The 17,165-nt window shown below is 43.1% G+C and overlaps 1 protein-coding gene across 2 annotated transcripts; it reads left to right on the top strand.

The window, feature by feature from the left end:
• The first annotated feature begins 372 nt into the window (after positions 1 to 372).
• Positions 373 to 16,905, top strand: LOC139060594 (lipase member K-like). Of its 2 annotated transcripts, none has more exons than XM_070539739.1 (9): positions 373 to 589; positions 1,366 to 1,570; positions 2,147 to 2,258; positions 2,911 to 3,061; positions 4,794 to 4,886; positions 13,707 to 13,865; positions 15,470 to 15,541; positions 15,721 to 15,789; positions 16,320 to 16,905. In XM_070539739.1, the coding sequence occupies exons 1-9, from the start codon at positions 485 to 487 to the stop codon at positions 16,608 to 16,610; spliced, it is 1,257 nt and encodes a 418-aa protein (XP_070395840.1). In that variant the 5' UTR covers positions 373 to 484; the 3' UTR covers positions 16,611 to 16,905. The 2 variants fall into 2 exon arrangements, with proteins under 2 accessions (XP_070395840.1, XP_070395841.1); XM_070539740.1 differs by having other exon boundaries at positions 16,317 to 16,420.
• Positions 16,906 to 17,165: the final 260 nt, after the last annotated feature.

Genomic DNA, 17,165 nt, shown 5'->3' on the forward strand with positions numbered 1-17,165 from the left:
AAACAGCTTTTATCACAGCCAGGTGTTTTAACGTAAACGCGAGCACGTGCGAGTAGGGCGTGGAGCACGACAACTGCAACAAGAGACGCCGAAACGAGCGCTATTATTCCAAAGGCCCTTTCGCGTTCATGTCGTCGGAGGACACGACAATAGCATAAGCGTATGCTTTGCTTAGACGAGAAAACCGAAGAGAGTATAGAAATTTCGTGATAACGCCCTTTGCCTATGGACATTATGCGTGCCTTTCTGTGCGGCTGCGAACTGAAATGGTAAAGGCGTACGCTACGTCTCGCTCATTGGACCGTCTATATGTTGACAGAAAAGCAAAACGTGAAGTGAAGTTGATATAGTTAGAGTCACCGTTATTTCGGCTCCTTTCAGTCAAGGCATCGAGTCGAGATTCCTGGGTGCAGTATTACAAGAAATTCAGAAATCAAGCTGAGAAGAGACGAAATTACGATCTGAAGTTTAGGCTCACCTCGAAATGGAAAAAAGATGTCTTATTGACTTCCTACTTCTATATTTAGCTTCGTATTGCACATCGAACGAAGTGTTCCTTACGACCGATCCAGACAGCAACAAAAATACGGTAAGCGTTCTGAAAATTGCTGTAGTTTTTATTATTATTACTTTTTTTCTGATTGTCGTACAATATGACCTAATTGAAACCTTAGCAACGCTGGGAGAGTTCTTATATTTTCATGAATACGAAAACTTTAGCAAAAAAAAAGTAACACGACAAGGGAGTCGCCGCGACGAATCACTCCCGCCTTGCCGTCCTCGTTGTCTCAGCGCTTTTTCGTGCTCCTTTCTCGAAGAATTTCATTCATCGTGTTGATGTGTTGTTTATACAGTTGTAATAGCTTAATTGCTTATATTTGCGATAGAAACTACAAGTTCATTTGTTAAAGAAAAGTGTCAGAAAAGTATTTCTTTGAACTCATCCCCCTGTAGGAGAAAACGCATAGTGGCACTTATTTTGTTGCTGAACGAGAAGAAATCCCAAGGGATCGATCTTTTGTTAGGCTCAACAATTCGAAGCAACCATCTATTAAGCCAGAAAAAATACATAGGAAATCAGCTATGTTTAATGTAAATGTAGAAGTTATAAGACAAAGGGGTTCTTTGCGCTGAGAGAAAATAATCGGGAAAACACTGAAGAGCTTTACCTCCTCGCCACAGCTCAATGTCTGACGGAAAGCATAGGAGTAATAATCACGCTGTTTCAGTCAAGATTTCTAACTGTATCATGTCGGCTATGTTTTAACTTTCTCCTAATCATCATAATAATGGCACAATAGAAACACTCAGTGGGAAAGTGTCAAAAACTTGGTATTGATGGAAACCACGCCGTGACACTTCCAGTCGCAGCTAATAGCCGGCAAAGGGTATCCCGTGGAGGAGCACAATGTCACGACCCGAGATTCCTACGTCCTTATGATGCAAAGGATACCCGCGGGACGTACTGAACGAAATGTTCAGCTTGATCGCAAGCCTGCCGTTATCTTGATGAGCGGCCTTGAAGGGAGCAGCGCGGACTTTGTGGTGAATATGCCTGATCAGAGCCTTGGTAAGAAGGTATAGCCCATCGTGTGGGATATAGCTTATCGTGTGGGATCGCAACAGAATTCCAACAAATTTCTCTTGGGAGTAGTCAGTGCTCTTTTTTGTTTGTTTGTTTGTTTGTTTGTTTGCTTGTTTGTTTGTTTGTTTGTTTGTCTGTTTGTTTGTTTGTTTGTTTGTTTGTTTGTTTGTTTGTTTGTTTGTTTGTTTGTTTGTTTGTTTGTTTGTTTGTTTAACAGAAAAACAAGAACTAACATTTTTTCACATATCCTTATCCTTCGCGATTGGTCTGTAATTTGTAGCGTCGTTTGAACAAACGGAATACGAATGCGACCTGGAGGTCCTCATACGTTTGTGCTGGTACTTTCAAGCACTTGTACCTTATTTACTGCGTGTAAGTCGCTTGTGATAAGTCTGCAGCATTTGGCAATGCACCCACTGTGTTGCAGTATTTACCACGTTGTTTCAATGGATCACGAGCACGTTGGACAGCATCGTGTGCTATTGAATTAGGAAAAACTTACCCAAAAGCTAAACAAATTTACGCTTGTGATCAAATTTCTATTCTGAACACTGCACTTAGGATTCATCCTAGCAGACAACGGCTACGATGTCTGGTTAACCAACGTGAGAGGCACCAGATATTCCAGCCACCTTCACCTCAAGAAGAGCAGCCGGGAATTTTGGGATTTCAGGTAACCATCATGCTTTTATCAAAACAAACTCCTACTGACGGTTCTTAGGGCTCTTCTTTCCCCTCTCTTCCGCACATGTCGAAAATGACTCTGATGACCAGTTCTTTTGAGTTCACTTCAAAACATGCACGTTCGCCTTATCTGTACCGCTCGATCGCTTCAAATTTCTTGCGGCTCACATGTAGTTGTAATTTTAATCTAGGTGCACTCAATACAGAAAAATAACGACTAAAATAGACTCCTAATCACGTGAATCTATAGAGAAGGAGTTACGCGGGAGAATATGTCAGTTTGCATTATTCTGCTTGCAGTGTCTTGTTAATTGTAATGCATCTGGGCTCCTTGACCTCACAGAGCCTTGGATAATGCTGAAGTGCATATACGATATTCTGAGTTCAGATTTGTTCTCTTCAAGTTTATTTTTAATTTATTTCCGCAAGCAGTCAATTTTGTGTCAGTGCTAGAGGTTAAGCGAACTAGTTCGCGGATTTTCACTATTCTTTGTTTAGATGTTTCACGCTTCCACCTTGTTAACAATTTGCAGGAAATATTCTGATGAAACAACACACCCTCCAGTGAACATTATTCTGCACATTCCCGTGGTTAGGCTCTAAAATACTACACCTTAACATCCTGAATCTTTTCTCTATAGCTTAGATGAAATGATTAGCTACGACCTACCTGATCAAATAGACACCGTGTTGAACGTGACGCAGCAAGAAGCACTGTTCTACGTCGGGTATTCTCAAGGAACAGCTATCATGTTCGGGCTGCTTGCGTCGAAACCAGAGTACAACAAGAAGGTGAGCGCCCTATGATACCATAGCTACGTCAACTGGTTTGCATGAAATACAGGCGCAAGGGTGGTCTAACATAAAGCAAAAGAGAACGTATTTCAGAACATGGGCGTCTTTTAAGACTTTTGAGCATGGTCGAGCGATAAGAAAAAGGAAGATATGTCGAAATAAGGGAGGGTGACTCGGAGCCCGGTGATTTTGTTGACAGATTACAAAAAACACGGAAAAATACCATAAAGTCCATATCAAGGAGCCACCGCCGAAATAGGTTAACATAGAGCGAGGTTAAAAGAACTACGAAGAAATAGATTGCATTTTTTAGGCGTCTAAAGAAAAGCATAGAATGAAATCTCCTTTTTCCAGCACGGGCAGGCCGCTTATGCCATCACATTTCAAAGACGTTTGCGAGCATTAGTTGTTTGTTTCATTCGCAATACCGCCGAAGTGCGCGTCGTATGCGGCGAAGCCACTAAACAAATGTTAAGTTTGCTGCAACGGAATAGGGGCAGCAAAATGGCGCCATGGAACACAGTGGATAATCAAGGAGACCGAATAATTAACAAGACTAAAAGTTTACTAATGATCACGTAGAATGAATGCTGGCTTACAGGCAATAACCCGAACCTACGCATCAGAACAAGTAAAAACTGAAACAACCCCACTGCGACTAAACAAATAATGGAAGTTCTTGTAGGCGCTTCCCGCCCCCACACCCAAATCTATGCAGATCTCAATCGATCACGCTTAGGATGCTTCAGACGAGGTCGTATCCCTCGCGAGGTTCCTTAAGCAGGATTCAACCAGAAATTGACCCACAGTGCCCGGATTGTGGGGAGGAGGTTAGCACTCTATCTCATATGCTCTGGCAGTGTCCTGCGTTACAGGAAACGTCCTTCAGCAGCGAACGGGACTGGGATGAGGCCATATCTAGTATGGAACTCAAGCTCCAGTCCATGGCCGTCGAGAGGGCCCGTGAAAGAGCGGAGAGGCTTGGCCTCCCTATTCCGACATGGGAGCAGCCAGCGGCGAGCCGGGGGCCCCAACGGGTCTCCGCCGGCTTGTCCCTCAGTACTTCAATAAAAGTTAATTGTCTGTCTGCAGATAAAAAGGCTAGAGGAAACTTGTGTCAGCATGATCTCTGTCACGCCTTCTATTAGCACACATATGTCAAGGACGTGTGCTTCATCTTGGGATCTGGTATGAACATGCAGTACGCTTGTTTCGCTGAGTACTTGTACTGCTGTGTATCTTCAGTTTATTGTTTGTCAACCAGCATTTATTGTGATCGATCAAGAAATTAACCTTCAGTTGCGAGTACATCTTTTGGTTTCCTCAGTCTCCTTGCTTTTTTCCCGTGTTCTCTGGCACCGTTTGTTAACGCAATGAATGAATTCGCCCAACAATACGCTCTGACCAAGTACGTTGGCGCCCTCTGTTGCCCACTTCAGTCAAGGCGTGTTCCGCTATCGCGGTGAAAGATATCCCCAGCGTTTGGGGGCAGCAAATTCGAGTGCATTTAGTGTGCGTCGCGGCATACGCTGTGCACTTAGGACTTATAGTGAACGAAATAGGCAAGTCATGTCCGCAAACGTGTAATAGAGTGGACCCACCACAAAGCTATACCTCTGTGTAAACGTTTAGCACCAACCAGCCATTGGTTTAGCTAAAATAATCATGCGCAAATGAAAGTCCTATTTTTGCGACACTCAGTGTACTTATTCTCCGCCCGTTCTTTCAGATTCTACTATTCAACGCTTTCGCACCGATAGCATTTATGGGACATATGACAGCGATCCTGAAATACTTTGTTCCGTTCTCGAATCCGCTGGCGGTGAGTATGCTTTACCTGTATACGCAAGGAAGATGGCAAGCCAAGATCAAACTTTAGAAAAGAGAGCGCTTTATTAGGTAAACTTGTACTAACAAAAGTTAAGCATCGAAGATATCCTTGATGGTGATAGTGCTTAGCAGGGTTGGCAGTCATCGTTCGAACTACGCTCCTGGCATTAAAGTGTGCATTAGACAACAATCAGACAGATCATGATGACAATTCGATTCCAGAAGAAGATGTTACATTCAGCGCCTGCCTCTGATAAAAAAAACATTCCCCATTTTTCAACACCGGCGAAATATCTCATAACCTGAGCTCGTCTTCCGCAAAAGTGAAATAGTAATCCCAGTGATAATAAGAGCGAAAGAAAAAAAAAACAACGGACATATGGTAAAACATAATTAAAAGCGGCTCTATCTTGCAAGTGAAAATGATAGACGACCGTAACTATGAAGCGAGCGTAGGGGACGCCGTTGTAAAATCATTAGCACGTCTTCTTCAACGCGAACGCTCCTAATGGCTCGGGTGCAAGCACAGTATGAAACGCGCACAATCTGAGTAGCTCGAGCAGCTTGTATCTAACGATGCTGCACTCACCCCTCATTTTCACCAATTAGTTATTGAGCGTAATCAATTCCACAGGATTTCCTAGAAATACTACTAGAGGGAACTGTCTCTGTAAAGTGCCTGCGGGAGCTGCAGGTAGGACGGTTCAGCCCGCTCGGGAACAACGGGTAGTACGTTCATTTGCCGAAACATTGTCCTTCTGGCTTCAAGTGGCTTCCTCACTTTGCAAATCGATCATAATAAAAAAAAAATCAATTATTTTGTTATAAACGGAACAATTCGCCATGAATATGCATGTGCACAGAAACTTTTCCCTTTCATGTGTTTACAAAAAAAATGATAGCTTTTAAAGCTTAATTGAATTCTGGAGTCTTACGTGCCAAACCACGACTTGATGATGAGGCACGCAGTAGTGGGGAACTCCGCATTAATTTTGACCACCAGGGAATCTTTAACGTGCAGCTTTAAAAATGATAAATACAAAGCCGCATGAATGTTTATAGTTACAAGCACGAGTGTTAAATAAAACCATGGACAACCAATGATTCTCATGGCAGCTGAACACTCGCATAGGTAGATTTCGCTCCATTAAAGTTTGTACAAAATTCATATGGTCAGTTCTTTTATCACGACTTTTAAGACCAGCTACAAGTAGCTACAGTGAAGCAACATGTGCAAAAATCAGTGCAGTAAAACCAATTTAGACAGAGTGAAAAAAAAATACAGAGCTATATGTAGCGGGAAAGATCCTTTCATGGCCAGCTTCCTGGTATTTAAGCAAAACTTCATTATCACAGTATGAGACGTCTGTAAACTCGTCAGGCCTACGACGTACCATAAGGCACCGTTGGTTTCGGTGGCCCTTAATATTTCCTATTCAGTGAGCTGTCGACATTTTTCCTTGCGTATGTGCAATGAAGAGACCACATTTTATACTGTTAATTTCAAGATATTCAGTTTGGTTGAAGAATTTGAAGAAGTAACAGGCGCTCTTTGCCAAAAGAGGCTGAAATAAATTTCTGCTGACAGAAAAAGTCGAAATGAAGCCACCTGAGTCGCGCCTAGCCCCGTAAACGACATTCAGTCGTTCTTGATTTCTGCAGTATACATAGGCTCCCTTAAAGACGAACTCGATGGGAGCACGAAAATTTGTTCGTCTTATCAGAAGTTCGTCTTAGGAGAGCAATAATTGACATGACTAGGTGCATCCAAATGTCTTACGTCAAAACGATAAAGGAAGTAGACAAAGCAGTAAAAATTACATAAGATTTATTTAGCTGAACGTAATAGAAAACTGTCTTCAAATGGTACTCTTGCTTGGTTTCATCCAGTACAGAATGGATGTTTGTCGCTTCTATGCGAATCGGCGAGCAGCAACAAACGACGTCATCATGCCTACTCACCGTAAAAATCCTTCTGTGCCTTCGTGCTGCTGGAAAAAGCGCACTAGGGCATCTACCGCCTTACAGGTCATCAGTGCAAGCTCTGCGCTAGCAAAGATCGCTCGTCAAAGCAATGCCACCTAGAGAAAAGTCTAGGCAACGTTTAGCGAGGCGAGGAAGGAAAAACGAGGCGAAGCGTCGCGGAGGAAGAATCTAGGTGAAGGTACCACCCTGGGTTGGCCTCCTCTAGCAGTTTCTTTTTGTTTTTTTTTTTTAGTGCGAGGATAAATGCCTCAGGGCATACAAGGGTATGGGATAGGGGTGAATAAGGATGATTAAATGAATGAAAAAAGATTTGCTGACTTAATGAAGTCGAAGAGGGATCGATAATGCGGTCCCATGCGTCAAAGCAGTGTAATGGCTCAGATTATGCGGCGAGAGTCCCGCTGCTGCGAGGTGCCGGAGCCTCGTCGATTTCAGTGCAGGGCAAACCCACAGCAGGTGGTGGATGTCGGCTTCAACATTTCGCGACTTGCAGAGTGGACGCTCAGGACGAGGATATAGCGGGCGAAAGTGCGGCCACTTCCTAGTTACCGGGGTGGGTTACCGGGGTGGCTTCCTAGTGCACGGGGGTGGGTGACATTGTACTAAAGTCGCGACTTGCGACACATTTCGCGACTTGCAGAGTGGACACTCAGGATGAGGACATAGCGGGCGAAAGTGCGGCCACTTCCTAGTTACCGGGGTGGCTTACCGGGGTGGCTTCCTAGTGCACGGGGGTGGGTGACGTTGTACTAAAGTCGCGCGCTTTCGCGTGGGCTTTTTTGAAAGTGATCAGCTTTGGAGGCACAGTATAGGTGGAGCTGACGGCTCGTAGCTTTGCATGCACTGTGTTCTCGCCGCTCAGTTTCCGTTGAAGCGATAGACAGCACGAAGGTCACTTCGCTCTCTGCTGCTGCCACAATTCCGTTCGCCAGCGATTTGAACGTAATCGTCCTCGGTCATTGAGTATGATGTGTTCATGTTTGTCTGTGCGCACTGACACCATGTTTGTCAATTTAGTTAGTAAGCGAATGTTTAGAAGAGAGCGTTCCACTCCGTTGGTTGCTGCGTATGGCGCACCGCGCAAGCCCTGTCTTGAGTACGATCTGCGATGAGGACAGTGTAAACGTCTAGGAGCACCGAGGCCCGATAGCTTCGTGTGCACTATACCACCCATACGATTGCACGGCACACGTGTTCACAAAGTGAAACATCACTAGCTCTTTTGTTTCCTCCTATTGTTTTCACCTGTGTCCATGGGCTCTCGCTTAACACTCACTCTCAATTCGTTTAATTTAACTAATCTTCGTCCTCAACTGTAAATGTAACATCAGGTATTCCACAAGGTTCTGTTCTGGGACCCTTAATTGTTATTGTTAATATTTATAAATGACCTTCCTAACAATATTCCTGCTATACCTGCTATACCTGCTTCCTGCTATACCAGGTAATTTATTCTTCTAGCGATCACGCCTTATACTTCAGGATTCCTTCGACAGATTTTGCACCTGGTGTACGGACTGGCAGATACGCATTAACTTTCAAAAAACCATGGTTGTGTCATTTACAAACAGCCATTTTCCTTCACGGCATGTGTACGCTTTCAATAACGCAATAGTTCCCCGGGCACAGGTGTACAAATACCTTGGAGTTATCTTCACGCACAACATGCAATGGTTCAGCATGAATCACATTACATCTATAGCACTAAAAAAATTGGGTTACTTGAGACGAACATTATGTAAATCACCAAACATTAAATTGCCAATGTATAAAACCCTCATTCGTCCTGTATTAGAGCACGCTTCATGCGTCTGGAACCTGTATAAAATTTGCGACATTAATAAAGTTAAATCGGTGCAAAGGAAGGCTGTTCGTTTCATTTGCCATCGCTACGATTGTGATTTTTCGCCCGCATCCGCAATGAGTTCCTTGAATTTATCTGTTCTATGCACAAGGCGTCATATGGATTCTATGAAACAATTACATTAAATTATTCACTCATGTTGTCGTCTATCCGCTGATGATTACATCTCGTGCGCCTGTGCTCTTCCAACTAGACGTTGTCACACCCTCAACCTAAAGCCTTTCTTTGCGCGCACTAGCACGTTCAAGCACAGTATTTCCCGAGGGTTGTCGACTGTTGGAACGAGTTACCCGGTTCTGTTCATGAATCGGCACTGTCCGATTCTGTAGAAGCACTAGTCTATTTATTTATTTATTTATTTGGTACATACTGCTAGCCTTAACGAAGGCTTTGGCAGGAAAGGGTACATTCGTAAAAGGGAAAATACATCATTCACACAGGGTTCAATGATAATCGTTTGCAACAGGCCTTGGCTTTAGTTTAGAAGTAAGCTTATACATACACACGTACAGCGATATAGACAATGCACATTCATGGTGACAATAGAACATAATGTAAAAACCACATTTCATCATGTAGCAACAAAGATATGGTTAGACAGCTTAGACAAAAAAGAATCGAGGGTGGCACAATCGACAACTTCTTGTGGTAACATATTCCATTCTCTAATAGCTTGTGGGAAGTATGAATATCTGAAGGTGTCATTGTGAAACCTATACTCAGATAATTGTTTATTGTGTTTCGTTCTTGAAATTCTAGCGTTAGCGTGTACTAAAAACTTATTTTTGTGTATTTTTAGGGCATTGCTCTGGAGAATAAACAGGAATTTTAGTCGGAGATATCTAGCACGATCGCTAATTGTTGGGAGTCCGGCTAAGCGTAGAAGTTCAGTTGGGGAATCATGACGACGGTATTTATTATAAATGAATCTTACTGCTTTTCTTTGTACGTTCTCTAACTTCGCTATGGCACATTTAGTGTATGGAAACCAGCATATGGCGCCGTATTCTATAACGGAGCGAATGAGTGACGTGTACGCGAGTAGTTTGGTGTTGGGTGAAGCGTATCTGAGGGACCGTTTGAGGGAAAAAAGCGCTGAGAGTGATTTTGCTGCCACGTATGACACGTGTTTGTTCCATTTTAGATCGGAAGAGATAAGTATACCTAAATGCTTGTATTCTTCTACCCTGTGTAGTTCTCTTTGCTGAATTTCGTATGGAAAGGTTAGTGGTTCTTTCTTTCTCGTTACTGTCATGCAGACAGTTTTTTCTGCATTTAGCGTCATCTGCCAGTCTTGACACCATTTTGCTATATTTTTAAGTGCGTCATTCAGAACAATTTGATCATCCTTGGTATGTATTGGTTTATAAATAATGCAGTCATCTGCGAACATGCGTACCGTTGCGTCAATGCCGTTTGCGATGTCGTTAATAAAAAGAAGGAAGAGAATGGGAGCTAAAACTGTGCCCTGAGGCACACCGGATAAAACTTCAACGTAGTCTGAGGATTGCCCTTCGAAATGAACGAATTGTTGACGACCTGACAAATATGCTTTTAACCACTTTGTAAGAATACCGTGCCCCAGAATTCCTTGCAGCTTATGGATTAGTTTTGGATGCGATACCCGATCAAAAGCTTTTGATAGGTCTAGAAAAATTATGTCTACCTGTCCTCGGTTATCGATTGTTAATGCTAGGTCATGAATAGTTTCTATTAATTGAGTTGTTGTAGACAAACCACTCCTAAACCCATGTTGGTTAGGGTTAATTAGAGAATGACTTTCAACAAAAGTTACTATGTGTTTTAATATTAAATGCTCAAACATTTTTCCTGCTGTACAAGTGAGTGAAATAGGACGGAAGTTTGAAGGATTTGTAGCATCACCTGATTTATGTATCGGAATAATTTTTGCAATTTTCCATTCTTGAGGAACCTCAGAAGTTTTCAACGATTAAACGATGTAAAAATTAGCAATAAGTATTTGGAAACCCATTCAGCGTACCTTCTGAGAAAAGTATTTGGAATGTTATCTGGGCCGCTGGATGTTTTTATATCAAGATTAAGTAATAAAGAAAGAATTCCCGCTTCCGTTATATTTAGCTCACATGGTACTTCACCTATGTCACTTGTCTGTGCGATGTTGTCTGGGATAGTGTTATTGTCTACTGTGAAAACTGATTGGAAAAATTGATTAAATTGGGTAGCCTTGGTTAAGGCTTCTGTTGGCAATAGGTTGCTCTTTTTCGGAACCCTAGATTTGAGATAGTGCCAAAATTTCTGAGGGGATTTTTTAATGAAGTTATTCAAGGTTTCATCTAAGTACTTTTGTTTAGCAGTTTTCACTGCTATCTTCAACGTCTGAGAAAGTTCGCTAATTTTTCTTGTACAATTGATGGAAAAAGTTCTTTTGTTTCTAAGCTTTCTGAGCCTTGCAATTCTGCGTTTTAAATGTATAATCTCTCTCGATATCCATGGGTTCGTTTTGCGTACGGTTTTTATTTTCTTAGGAATGAATTTTCTGAGACAGTGATCAACATTGGCCCTGAAAAGCACCCATAGGTTATCAGTTGGCATGCTTTCATCGTGGAAACACCGAAGGAATTCTGGGTAAGATTCTTCTAGGAAATCAAGAACACTAACGTCATCGGCATTTGTCCAGTCGTATATTTGAGTCTTTTTCTTTCGCGCTCGCGGCCGGTTGTGCAATTTTAATGAACATATGGTTGCTTTGTGATCTGCAATGCCATTGACTGTTTCCCAAGAGATTGTGTTATCGGGAATATTGTCGCTTAGGAAGGTGAGGTCTAATATATTGCTGGTGTTCGTGGTTACACGTGTTGGTGCATGTATTATCTGCTTGAGGCTAAAGTTAAAGGCAATTTGAAGCAGTGCTTCTGCGCAGGACGGATCGGCAGTTCCACCGTCAAGCGTTGCCCAGTCTATTGAGTGTAGGTTATAGTCACCCGTGAGTATAATTTTATGAGTATCCTGAAGATGACGTTGCATGTAATCAGCCAGTGCGTGAAGCGTACTGCAATCGGCGTTTGGGGGCCGGTACATAGTTCCAACGAAGAATACAAATTTACCGACAGTAATCTTACACCACAATGCTTCTATACCATGTACGTCAGGCATGGGCATCGTTGGAATGTCGTCTCTCACCAAAATTGCAACACCCCCCCCCCCCCCCCGGGTGCATCTATCTTTGCGCAGGACAATATAGCCGGGTGGAAAGATACCGCTGCTCGGAATTCGTGACGACAGCCATGTTTCACTGATTGTGACTATTTGCGGAGAGTGCTCCAGAAGAAATGCTTCTAATTCTTCGGTTTTGTTTACAACGCTTCTTGAATTAATGTTCGCTATAGTTAGCTTTTCTTGTTGGTCAGGCTGTTCCCGTTTTTTGCAAAGTTCTGCTTTTTTCTGTTAAATGGTACTTTGTCACCACTTTGTTCGTCCCAAACGAACACGTTATCATTAACCTTAATTTTATCAAAAATCAATTTGACTTTATCCTTATTTTCTCGATTGGTCTTGCAGCTATCCCATAGTTGTTTCCTAATATTACGCACCCTCAACGAGAAATCTTCGCTGACTGATATGGTGGTACCTTTTAGTTTGGTGCAGTTCTTAAATATTTTAGTTTTATCTCTGGAATCAAGCAGCTTAAAAATAACAGGACGTGTCTTGTTTTCTTTTTTGGCCCCAAGGCGGTGAATCCTCTCTATTCCAGAAATAGTGACACCAAGTTTATTTTGAATGAGTTTCACACATATTTCATTTTCAAGGCGTTCGACAGTCTCCTCTTGTTCTTCCTGAATTCCGTAAACGATTAGGTTCGATCGCCTACTTCTGTTTTCGAGGTCGTCAACCTGCCGTGCTAGGTTAGTCACGGTTCGTTCCAATCGTATAATTTTGTCTTCTACGTCACCTACCCTACCCTCGATGTGCGACAGTCCATCCAGTTTGGCGTGAATGGTTGCTAAGGATTCAGAAGCCGCCTTGTTCTCGCTTTTAATGTCGTTAAGATCTGCAGCCATTTTGCGTATTTCGTTCATGACTTCTTGAATAGTAAGGCCAGGATTACTTTCTATGTCTCCAGACAAGAGTAATAAATTTCTTAAGGAAACACCATACTCGGCAACAAGTGAACACATTTGCCATGGGCACGGCAGCACCACAAGAAACACATTGTTACTACGAAAACATTTTCCGTAATCCTTCCTCACCTGGACGAGAAAGATGAAGTGGTTCGTGAGCGCCATGCTCACTGCGGTGCGGCCGTGCCCAATGCCGACGATCGACAAGTTGCTCCATTTATACGCCGTTGGTATCGCTGCCATCTCAGTTGTAGAAGTGAAGCGGTAGGGTGCGCTCTCCCGCCAGTCCATCTCGTCGAGGGCTGCGCCGGAAAGGGTGCGCATCCGCTGTGTTCCATGGATTTCAGCAAACGGAAGATCAAGCAGCGAAGCCGGGCCGTGATCCTGTATGCAGACGTTGTGGGGCAACAAAAAACCAAGGACCTGGACGAGAAAGATGAAGTGGTTCGTGAGCGCCATGCTCACTGCGGTGCGGCCGTGCCCAGTCTGATAAGATCGCTGTTCCTTTTTTAATCTATTGTGTTCAACTGCCCTTTTTTGCGGTTGTTGTTGTTGTTTCTTGCGTATTGTTGTACTCCACTCCTGCAATAGCCCTGAATAGGGCTGCAGTATTTGAAAAGAAATAAATAAAATGTGCGCCACAGCCACCCTAGCTTCCAGGATCGGTAGCGGTGGCGGCCACTCCAAATGTTCGTCTTAACAGAAGAGTACGTCTGATGAGGTTCGTCTTAAGCGGTTCTTCTTTTCTTTTTTGCACTGAGTCTATGGGAAACCAAACAAAGGTTTCTATGTTGTTCGTTATATGCGAGAATTCGGGTTAACCGAATTCGTCTTAACAAGATTGCACTCTATATGTTTTCAGAAATTCTTTCAATTCCTATTAAACGGGGCCGTTGTTGAGAAAGAAGGAGCCATTTTTAATAAAATAAAAAAACTATCTTGCGGCAGAATTAAACAAAATCCACTCTGCCTCACTGCATTCTACAGCTTTAATGGAGGGTTTCCGGTAGAGTGGAACAAGGTAAGCCCATTTTTCATTCTAGAAATTACGCCTGATCACACTTGCTCCTTCACGAAGGACTACAGGGGAAAAAAAGATATTTAAAAATGACAATCCGGCAGTCAGATGTATTGAAGTGTTTCTTACGATACCCTCAGCAAATGACGTTTTATAGGCTACGCACTTGGTCGCAACTTCGCGGAGGCAATGACGCGACCAGATATGTTGTCAAAGCTTAAGGAAAATGCATGCTGGTTGTTACTTTCCAATGGGCACCATAATGCACTGAAGAACGTTGGAACTGTCCTTGCCTATTGGCAAAAGTTGATACCAGCGACAAATCGACATCATCATTTACAGTTTATTATTGCAGTTTACTGTATAAGTTACCGGTAAAGAAAAGGATGAAGCGCGGTGCAATTTAGAGCTGCGCTATTGTTTATAGTACAGTCGCTTTTCCACAAACGATGACTTGAAGTCAGAAAGTGCGAGGACGTCAACTAATGGACGTGGCATTGAGCTTTCTTTTTAAAAGGACAAGCATCGTAATAGTGCGCAATGAAATTTCACAAGATAACTGATACCAGTAGCGAATATTTCAGTACTCACAAGTTGCCTGTTAGAAGTAACAATGCACAATATACTCGCTCCAGCGCAGCATGCTTAGTATGACTTAGCAATATACCCTCAAATCATGGCGATCTTGTTAGTCATCTGTTGTGTCATTACGCGTGAGAAGCAATCGTATCATGCACCCCAAACCCCCGGTATGCATCTAAGTTGTATTTACCCTTCCCAAAGACAAAGACATTCTTGCGTGAAAACGGTACTACGCCTATTTTGAAAGCGCATTCAGCTGGAGTGCCGGAATGCTATGAGGACTCGACAAAAGTGCCTTGCTCAGTGAAAAAGCCGAGGCAGACAGAGAAAAGAAAAAGAGAAGGCAGTGATGTCAGAAAGAAAAGTGCCTGGTTGGCTAACCTACCCTTGGGGTAGAGAGAGAGAGTCGGCGAACTTGTGACATGTGCGCATACATTCAAAAAGCCGAGCTTCCCGACAACGTATATTGACTCCTAAAATACACGTGCTTTATGTCAAATAATACACAAGAGAATAACAATCCCTCTTCAATTGATCAAGTCCTGGATCTTGCGAAAAACTCTGCAGAGTGAGTTGTGGAATTTAATATCCCAAAACAACACGAGGGCAATTAGAGATGTCGTTGCAGAAGGCTGCAAATTAACTTACACGACTTGCTGCTCCTTAGTGTGCAAAAAATGCGCAATAGACTAATCTTAAACTTTGCACATTCGGGCATATCACAACGCTGTTACAGAAAGCGTTTCTGAAAGTCCACAAATGGTATATTGAGAGTTTGCTAAAATCACTCTCAAGATGTGAATAGCCAACGAGAGATATGAAATTTGGAGATACTCAGAAAAAGAAAGCATGGCGTTTCATGTACCGACTGTCTTTGGTACGGTAGAAGTAAATAATTATCTATTCGTACACGACGTTTCATGAGCGACCCTATCGCTCTCACGATGACATAGTTTAAGCAGGAACAATTAAACCAGGTTTACACTTTCCGGCGCCACTAACTGCTCGGACTGCGCTCGACACAGACGAGACTTCCGGTATACCTGGCGAATGCTCCTTCTGGAACTTCTGTACGGAACATCCATCATTTTGCGCAGGTAAGGTTTCTTTTGTTGCAGACTGCTACAGCTGCTTTAATCAGTACGTCTGCGTTGCTTAGATAGTAAATGTAAACATAATGACATCTATTTAAATTACAGCAGTGTAAGAAGTGCAGAAATCACTGATGCAAGAATAATCGCTATTAGTAACGTTGCACGCTATATTTGAATTCCAGCTAGTCAAGTCCAACCGCTTGCAAAAATATGACTGGGGACATGTCAGAAACATCGATAAGTACGGAAAGGTACGTGCACATTTACGACATGGCTTTAGTGAATGACTATACAGTTATTTCACGTGTGTGTTGGGTGTATAGTGTTTCTTTAATCTCAGTAATCTATTTTTCGCAGTAAATTCTAACAGCTCCATTGACTTTTAGCAATGTTTCGCTTAATGTAACGCGCCAGCATGTTCTTTTCTATTGCGAAAGCAAGGCTGGGCCTTTCGATTGGAAAACCAAAAGCCCTCAAGTGCTTTCGCGTGACACGCACATGATTCGAGCAGGGGCTGCAACCAGCTTCTTGTCTAAACGCTGTCAGCCCCCTTAACCACGTTAGATGTCCAGCCACATTCGAGCCGTTTGTTGTGCTTAGACTGAAACATCCATGGCGATGACATTCTAGAAATGTGACTCAGCGTGTTTGTTTCATTTTCTTTAGGCAAAGCGCCCGCGCAAGAAAAAAAAAACGTCTGTAACGCACTTTGTTCTTGACAGCTGCACCGCTTTCTTCTGATCAAACATTTCCTCTTATCTTCATGTGTTCATGTCAGTAGCCATGGCCACCGGCATACGACTTAAGCAATGTCACAGCCAGAGTTGCACTCTACTGGAGTGACGGCGACGTGCTGGCAACACCAAGGGATGTACAAGACATTTCTAACAAGCTGCCCAATGTGGTCCTCAATTACAAAGTGCCCGTCAGTGGCTTCACGCACGTGGACTTTGGATGGAGCGTCAAAGCAAAAGACCACCTCTACAAGAAAGTGCTGGAGATGATGTCAGCGTACTCTCTGACTCGACAAAAGGTGTCATTGCCGAAGGGAGCACCAGAGCTCCCGCAGTAGGTCATCGACGCTGCCAAACTGATATTGTATTTCTGTTCTTTCTTTTCTTTTTTTTAAGTTGCTATTTATTACAAAAAATAATGCGCACTCCATGTGGAATGTTTATCTGCGCGCAACCAGCAGCAAACTTACCCAGGCAAACAACCACCGCTGAGCCCGGTCAAGGCTCCAGTGACCTCTCGAGTCAGAAAAGCAATGTCAGAAATAAACACTGCCTACGGAAGAAATCAGCTCGTTAGCCTGTCCGCAGAGCACCTTTGTACCGATAGCTAATAAAATTAATTGATCTTCTTAATTGTTAAGCAACTGGACTCAAGACCGTTTTCAAGAACCGAAATCCTTCGACGTTGTCCATGTCTGCCGCTGGCGCTGGAAACAGCGAAAGTACTGCTGCAATACGTCAAATAGACATGTCTCTCCGACGATTCAGAGACTTAGTGTACACATCCGCGTGTGCATGCAATTAGTTCTTTTTCTCATAGTATGTTGTCGTCGTACTTTTATTGCCCCCCTCCCAGCTAATTGCAGGGTAGCAAACCGGATGTGCGTCTGGTT

This window comes from Dermacentor albipictus, chromosome 5 (assembly GCF_038994185.2).
Source record: "Dermacentor albipictus isolate Rhodes 1998 colony chromosome 5, USDA_Dalb.pri_finalv2, whole genome shotgun sequence".
NCBI lineage: Eukaryota > Metazoa > Arthropoda > Arachnida > Ixodida > Ixodidae > Dermacentor > Dermacentor albipictus.